The 8,378-nt window shown below is 37.8% G+C and overlaps 1 protein-coding gene across 6 annotated transcripts; it reads left to right on the plus strand.

Annotated features, from left to right (window-relative positions):
• Positions 1-209: 209 nt before the first annotated feature.
• Positions 210-7,627, plus strand: LOC103932141. Of its 6 annotated transcripts, none has more exons than XR_007253366.1 (5): positions 210-405; positions 2,796-3,822; positions 4,297-5,182; positions 6,101-6,335; positions 7,133-7,627. XR_007253366.1 is itself a non-coding variant. In XM_009341689.3 (4 exons), the coding sequence occupies exons 2-4, from the start codon at positions 2,854-2,856 to the stop codon at positions 6,142-6,144; spliced, it is 1,899 nt and encodes a 632-aa protein (XP_009339964.1). In that variant the 5' UTR covers positions 210-405; positions 2,796-2,853; the 3' UTR covers positions 6,145-6,339. The 6 variants fall into 6 exon arrangements, 4 of the variants coding, with proteins under 4 accessions (XP_009339964.1, XP_048426986.1, XP_009339962.1 ...); XR_007253367.1 differs by having other exon boundaries at positions 7,159-7,627; XM_009341689.3 differs by lacking the exon at positions 7,133-7,627 and having other exon boundaries at positions 6,101-6,339.
• The last annotated feature ends 751 nt before the right edge of the window (positions 7,628-8,378 follow it).

The raw sequence follows: 8,378 nt of genomic DNA on the forward strand, positions 1-8,378 counted from the left end.
CAAAAATAGGTTGTCAACCCCACGCGCTTGTGTGTTATGCATGTCACGGCCCAAGGGAAGCCCAGCGCACCACTCCAACCACGCGCGTGGCGGAAGAGCGTAATCTGGGGAAGTGAGCTTGGAATTAAGACGTTTGAAACAGTGCAATCTTCTCGGCTGTCCGAATCGAAACCCCTTAAACAAAGTCGTTTTCGTTTCACAGCGGAACTTCTCCACACACTCTCTCTCTCTATCTCTCTCTCTCTCTCTCTCTCTCTCTCTCTCATTCCCCGGAAGCAGAAGCAGGAATCGAAAGAAAAGCACTTTTCGTTTCTTCTCTCTCTTCCCATTTTTCATTTTCTCCAAAGATTGCTACTTGCTAGTTTTTTAGTGCTAAATCATCTCTACTGAGCAGGGGTTTCCGAGGTATTTACCTGTTTATTTCTTCCATTTTTTGTTTTTGCTGCCAAATTAATGTTGTTCTGAATGCGATTTTTGGCGTTTTGAGAGTTTGGATCTCATCGAACAAGTTGAATTGCCTTTTGTTTTTGGATTTTTAGATGTAATTATTTGTAAAACTTGCTGTATCTTTACTGATTGTTTGTGTTGGAATGCTTACTCTGAAGTTGGACTTGGAAATTCCTTTACTTTGATAAAGGGTAGGGTGTTTCGACTGCCGACAAGCGAAGGGTTTAGAGTTTTAAAGTTGATAGTTTAGGATGATTTGGTGGATTACTAGTTTTGAGAGAGGCCTATGAGTCTTAAGGGGGTTTAGATTTAGCAGGTTCAAGACTGAGTATTAGTCCAATATTCAAATACCAGTTTACCAACGTAGAGAAAAAAGTGACGAGGAATTTAAAAGCTGTTAAAGAGTGAAGTGATGGCCTTTTCCATCTCGGGTTAGTGTCCCTTTTTTTGTTTCGGCCAGATATTGTTAGAATACCTTAAAGTTGAAGTGAGAGTCTTATGGCTATGTTTTAGGGTTTTGGATTAACTGTTGGCTGGTTTAAAAATCACTGGTCTGCATTAGTGTATTACCAAGATGCAAATTGAGAAAATTATATAGACTTAGGGCATGTTTACTTTGGAACGAATGGGAGAACTTAGAAATAGGCAAAGTAAGAAACGGGAATCGGATCAACTAGCTCCCCCTCCCCACTCCCCCCTCCCCCCTCCCCCCTCCACCCCTCCTCAAGGTTGATTTAATTCCTGACTTTTAGGTATTTGATTACGGACTTTAGGGAATCTAACACTTTTCCGACTCCTTACGTGTTAATAAATACGGGAAGGTTTACAAGCGAAATGATTTACATACCTATATCTTAGTAAACATAGGAACTTGAGAATCAAAAAGTGATTCCAGTTCTCATTCTTTGTAAGTAAACATGCCCTATATCGGCCTAGGAATTGGCATATTATGGATTTAGGATGTGTGTGGAATTGAAGTGAGATGAACAAAAGTTGTTTGAGATAGTTTGGTCATGTATAACAAAGATCTAAAATGCACCAACATGAAAGAGTGAAACGGGGAAACAAAGAATCAGGTATCTTTTTATGAAATCATGTTTGGTTGATTTGGTTCTTTTTCTATTTGTTCTTGTTCCAACACAATTGATCGACTTCTTAGTTGTTCTGACCCATTTTGAATTTGACTTGGGAGAAAAGGGAGGGAGTAATTTTGGGAGCACATCTAACCTGCTATTTTTTTGGGGGCAAGAACAATATGATCTCAAACTAATTTCTAAAATGTCATAGAAGGCATTGTTTTCTCAAAACCATAGAAGTCATCGTAAGCAATGTGATCTTGGAACCATAGTTGCCAGATTCGGTGAAATCCCGTCCAAATTCCGTACCCGTACGGACGTACCAGTACTTTTTGGATTCGGTGGTGAATTCGGTGGTTCATCTAACCATCTCCAATAATTTCTAATCAGATTACAGAAAAGCTGTAATTTTTGGGAAGAGAGGATGGAAACAACTGGAATTTTGGGAAGCTCTGTGCGTCTGGTTTTTGTCAGGTGGAGGGAAGACGATGAGGGAGAGGAAGAGAGATAAAATATTAAGTTTAATTGTAGTTTTTAATATTTTTATTGTGTTAGTTGAGGGTCCTATCTGGAGTATTGATTTTTCAGAGAAGAAGTAAAGAGTCGGAGGCCGATAGCATTTCCCAAGTTCCATATTGATGTAATATTTATATTATTCTGACTAGACAATTAAGTGAATTAATTGTTTTTTATTTGTAAACAAATAATTGCTTACAAATAATGAATTTAAACAAAAATAATTGTTTATAATAACTATAAATATTATTGTAAAATGTATATTATAAATATTTTTAATTTATATTTTTAACGAATTCAGAACAAATCGAACTGAATATCGCACTATCTATGTGTACCCTCTGACGAATGGTACTTTAGGTTACTACCGAATTCCGTACCCGAATCGAACCACGAACTCGAACCGAACCCGTATCTGGCAACTATGCTTGGAACTAAAGAGGACGATTCTAGAAAGAAATTAGGTGGAATAAAATTTGTATATTAAATTCTTTGATTGGGATATTATTGGATACATATAACTTAAGTATTTTCTTGTTTTAGTGAAATCCACTTCTAGGTCTTTTTTTTATACTCAGAATCAATTATTTTCAGTTTAAAGATTTTAAACCTGTGGACCTTGTGCTGAACTATTAGTTAAGGATCGAGTGGTTACTTGCTGCTGCAGTATTTCTTTTATGTTATTATTTTTTTTTCCTGATAAATGCCAAGCTAACATGTTAATAAATTGTCTATTGGTCTTGCTATTTGATTCAGCCAAGAGATGAAGAGGTGACCCGCCCTGCTTTGTATAATATTAAGTTGTAATCTGAACATGGATAAAGTGTCTTCTGACTGTCCATACCCAGGATGCTTCTTTTGTGTCATGAAGGAAGGGAACCCAAGTAAGCGAAGAGCCAGCATCCTGAAGTTCTTTAGAGAGCTTCCTTCACAGGATGACGATGGCCAGGTTCTACCTATCAGTGGCCTTTGGAACACTGCCATGGCACATCCGAATGACCCTGAGTTCATTGAGCTTGGTATCTTTGAATGTATGGCTGCATTGATATGGAAGGGTCTAAAGAATCGTCGCTGGCTTTCTCATGACCAGAATATATACATTCCTTATTATGCTGCTCATATTATTGGATCATACACTATGAACATGGAAGAATTTGCAGCAAGTGCTGTTCATGCTGGGGTAATCCCTCCCTTAGTTGAACTTTTGAGAGGAAGGTTAACATGGGTTGAACAGAGAGTGGCAGTTCGAGCTTTAGGGCACTTGGCTACCTATGCCAGCACTTTTCCTGCCGTAGCAAGTCATGGTGAAATTCTTGAGCTTTCGATTCAACTAGCAATGAGCTCACTAGAAATAGTCTATTCTCATTTTTACCAGTATGTTGACAGAAGGTTAAGCTATCACTGTGATCTGCTCACCCGCGGCATGGGAGGTGTTGAAATGGAGTCCAGAAAGGCAGAAGAGTGGGCTAGTCAGTTGCAATGCTGGTCCCTCCAGCTCATTAACTGCTTTGCCTTTAAACCTGAGTTTCTTCCTACGATATGCAAACCTGAATTCTTAATGAAACTACCTGGCATGTGGGGTGGACTTGTTAATGAAAACTCACCAGCTGGTATTGGTTTATTAAGGACAGTTTGCCATCATAAGCTGGGTAGAGGACCAGTTGCTGGCTGTCCCAGTATTATCGAATCATTGTGTAATATTTCTCGGTCATCAGATGATTGGCAGTATATGACTATTGATTGCCTTCTTTGGTTACTCCAAGACCCGAGTACATGTCATAAGGTATTTTCCTCATTAGCAATTTTTCATCTGGTCCTGGATGGTGGATATTAGCCTGTTTCGTTTAGTTTTCTTATTACATGTTAAAGTTACGATCACTAGTATTCCACAAAGGATGTTTATGGAAACTTGAACTTCTCTGCCTTATATTCATTACCATTATCCAGTGACTCAATTTATTTGTCACAGCAAGTGGTTTTTTTATGTTTCCTGAATGAATGTTTTAATGCCTCGTACATATTAACAACTGTTTGGATCAGAAATTTTGAACCTCTGCATGTGAGTTAAAGTATTTTGATGAAGATACGTTCTAAGAGTTGTCCTCCTAATCTAACAATTATGAATGAAAAATACTGTATTACTTTTTGTATGCACAATTTCAGACTACCGCACTTCATAAGTTAACCCATCTGTTTTGGTATATATGGAATGAGATGTTAGATTATAAATTATAACATTATTAATGCCATTATATAGGTGGTTGATAAGGCTGTACCTGCACTTGTTGACCTTGCGGAGATTACAACTCTGGGTGATCACAAGAAGCTAGGAGATTCCATTGTTAATGTTCTTGAGGAATGTGTCCAGTCACAAGGGACAGGAAGAAACTCTTTTAGTAACCGAACGAAAGAATTGATAGAGGAACTGTTGAGTTCCAGACAGAGATTGAAATGGGAAAAGAATATGCCTAAAGAGGATCTCCATATTAAACAGGCTGCAGCGCTAGTGGTCAAGCTTGAAGGAAATTCCCTATTCTCATCAGGAAATATATCTGGTGCCGCATCTAAATACTCAGAAGCTCTGGCATTGTGTCCAATGAGATCCAAAAAGGAGAGAGTTGTTCTGTACAGTAACCGAGCTCAGTGTCATCTTCTGTTGCAGCAGCCCTTGGCAGCTATTAGCGATGCTACTCGTGCACTTTGTCTTCACAACCCACTGAACCGTCATGCCAAAAGTCTTTGGAGAAGAGCGCAGGCTTATGACATGCTTGGCTTTGCAAAAGAGAGTTTGCTAGATGCCATTCTGTTCATAAACGAATGCTCTCAGTCAAATGATCCTGATCTCTCATTAAGGCAAAATAAGGTTCCAGATTATGCTGAACGATTGGTTAAAAAGCAGATGCGTGCAGCGTGGTTATTTAGAGAGGCAGCTATTAAACATGGGGGCGTCCATTGTGAGGGTGATGCTGGTGATATCTATGGCCGAGAGACTGATGATTCCGAATGGGAGACGGCAAGTGAGAGCGATATAGGAAATGATGGAAGAGATGAAATGGGAAATGATGATGACGACGACGACAATGATAGTGAATGGAAGAATGATGATGAGAGGAAAGAGAAATATGATAAATCTTCAATTAAAGGTACCATTTAACATATTCATTCCCGGCACGTTTATTGTTCTTACATTTGAAACACTTAAATTGTTTTTGTATGGTGTTGCTGGAAAATAAGCAAGTCAGAGTTAATATTACACCACGAAACACCTTTATGTCATTACTTCCTTTCCTTCATTGTCCCTGATTTTGCTAAGATATGAGTTATATTCTTGCTTCATCCTTCCCAGTGTCTGGCACATCTTTTCATGTGTCTTCCTTTAGCCATAAAGTGACTGTTGTATGGCTAATGTGATTGACCCACTTGAATTGTTATTCTATGTGTGTGTGTGTGTGTGTGCTCGTGTGTATTGAGTTTAAGTATGAACATTCAGATCCAACTCGTATGTCACAATTTATTTTACCATGAAGCCCCTCTTTTAAAACCAAGAAGAAAAAAAAAAACACACATATGGTACACCCAAAGTTGGTCTGTATACCTGATTTTACATGGTTTTCTCTTTCTCTTATTCTCTCGTGTCCCAATCTCTCTTGCTGATCCTGTGAAATAATAGCCAGGTCGTCTTTCTTTTCTGTTGCCCCTCTCTACTTTTAGGCCATGTGGGAACCACATAATATTTGAAAAAGTAAAAACATGAGTGAACGAAAATTAAAATAATAGGGAGTGAAGAAATGTTCGATTTTAAATTATGACCTCTAACTGGCTCTCAATTATGAGGCATGCTACAGTAAGAGCTTTAAAAGTTGTGTGGACGGGCGTTGTTAATCTTAGAACTAGTTCTCTCACTTGTATTTTCAAAATGAGTCAGAATTTTGAACCTCAATGTTCAAGCTTTAAGAATAATAAATTGATTGGCCCGATGTTTACCATCTGATCTACTGATTGATTCATTTTGCATACTCTTCCAAAAATTGACGACGAATATCTTGTAACCTTGTTTGTAGGTGAAAGGGAACTGCCCAGAATGTCAAAGTTCACTGTGAAATAGATTTATTTATTTTTCTTTTTTTTACACATCTTTCTAAGACTTCATAGATATTTGATAAAGTTTAATCTTTGATATTATATTGTTATAGAATTTAATACCATTACATATCAATAGTTGTAAACTTATCCAATTCATATCGGCCCACATGGTGAATACAAAACAAAGTTTCCAGGCTCCACCCCTGCTTGGTGGTAAGCTTCTTCCTGACTTGTTGCCAACCCTCTTAATCAACAATCATATTCTTGTGCAGTTGGTACATCCATAATATAAGGCTACCCAAGTTCATCTTATGTCTTACAGACTTCTGATATGTAATCATCAAAAGTGGGATCCCAAAATTGCCATACTGCATGACCATAATCTGACTTATTCTTATGTTCTAATTAGAAGAAACTTTGTATTATAAATTTATAAAATAATCATCACTTGTGGAAATACCATGCATATATAGCAATGATATAGATTATGACTTGCTGCATGCTCTAACTTCTGACATATTAGAGTAGGTTTGATGTAGATTACATTGTTTGTTTGCGCGCAGTTTTCTCTGTATACTAGTAGTTTTTTATTCGGGGCCAGACAAACTTAAAACTTTTCATTTAGAATTTTATCTCATATAAAGTTGTTTTACATCGATTAAATTTATGTTTGGCTGCATGTTCACATTTTTCTCTGTTAATTGGCCCATTAAGTGGCCAAGCTTAAACCTGTAACTTAGTATTTTATGATGTTAAGGCGTTCACCTAGCAGTCATATAGAGCTACCTGTTCATGATGTTATTGAGGTTTTTCAACTTTGAAGTTGTTGCCATCTTATCTTGATTGCCTGTCGTCTCTAGCATGTATTCTCTCCCGTCAACCTTTTGTCTTTTCTTTCTTAAGTTTTAACCAAGTGTACCAATGTTCGACCCAATCCTTGCATTTTAGCGAGGAAACATTAGATCATTGAACATCTAAACATTCCACATTGGAACCTTGATTTGTTACAGACCTAAAGCATGGATACAATGTGCAGCTTGCGGACGATGAGCCATGAATTTGGATGCAGTGCTGCGGACAATGAGCCATGAATTTGGATGCAGTGACCACCGTTCATACCAGAGCACGATGCAAGGACAATGACATAATGGAGCCATAAATGATGCTTTGATCCAAGTGATTTTATTTTCAGCACCCCTAGCCTTCCAAAAATTTCAACCGTAATTTTCGTGAGGGATTTGTCTTGCAACAATGTTGAAGGAAACATGTTTTGGTCAATTTGTGTCAAATATTTAAGGTTGTTTATGTGTTTATTTTATTGTTACTCTCAAATTTTATAGTAAAATTTGTAATTGTAGAAAATATGCTATTTTTGAGTCTAGAAAGGAGGTGAGATTAGCAAATGTGGATCTTTGAGTGATTTAAGAGGTTTTTGTATATACAACTTTTGGGGGGTTTTTGTATTGACTTTGAATGGCAATTGTGGTTTTCTTGTGCTCTCGTTATCCTATCTCTACTGTTATAAGGCCAGGCACTGGGTTTGGTGAAACAACGTGACAACGAATGAGAGGTTGTCTGATCGGTATTACGTACTTATGGCTCATGCAAATTAAAGAAATATTATGAAGATGTTAGGGTTTTCTTAAGAGCTTTATTTAGGGAAAGTTGTGATTTTAAATTTTGCGTTTGTTTTCTGTCAATAGGAGCCCCTTCCGATGCTCATGAGTTTTATTTTCCTTCAAAAGTGCTCACCAAGTGTGTTGATGAAATGCCTAACTGGGCCAGCTTGCTGTGCTGTGCGCTTTGTGCATATTAAAATGGCTAAGAGTTGGTAGGTGGCTCGGTGTCCGTGTCAAATTCCATTCACCCTATTTGTTTTATCCCGGAAATTGTTTGACAATCACTCTAATTGTGTTTGGTTTTGGTAAAGACATTTTGTTGACCTAAGATTACAAAACCTACTTGGCGCATAGGCTGAGTAATTTAATGAGCTAATTACGTCATTCGGTGGTTGATTGCTAATGCAGGCGTGCCAACTCACTATTGAACTCGGTGGGGCGAATACTTAAATATGGTAGTGGTGTGATGAAATGGTTTGCTGAATCCTGGACGAGCGACTTTGATCAAGAAAGGAATACTCTCAGCCTTGGGTTCTATAACCTGAAGACAAGGTTATGCCTTTTGCTATGAAATTCGATCTTCTGCACCAAGTATGACTGCTTCAACTGTATTTGTGAAAATATAAGTGTGCTGAAT

The sequence above is a fragment of a genome, unplaced genomic scaffold (genome assembly GCF_019419815.1).
Source record: "Pyrus x bretschneideri cultivar Hongxiangsu unplaced genomic scaffold, Pyrus_bretschneideri_v1 Contig104, whole genome shotgun sequence".
Taxonomy (NCBI): Eukaryota; Viridiplantae; Streptophyta; class Magnoliopsida; order Rosales; family Rosaceae; genus Pyrus; species Pyrus x bretschneideri.

Coding starts and splice junctions, on each gene's coding strand:
- LOC103932141 (XM_048571029.1), top strand. CDS start 2,854: ATGGATAAAGTGTCTTCTGACTGTCCATACCCAGGATGCTTCTTTTGT. Junction 3,823..4,296: donor ACCCGAGTACATGTCATAAG/GTATTTTCCTCA, acceptor GCCATTATATAG/GTGGTTGATAAGGCTGTACC. Junction 5,183..7,132: donor TGATAAATCTTCAATTAAAG/GTACCATTTAAC, acceptor GATTTGTTACAG/ACCTAAAGCATGGATACAAT.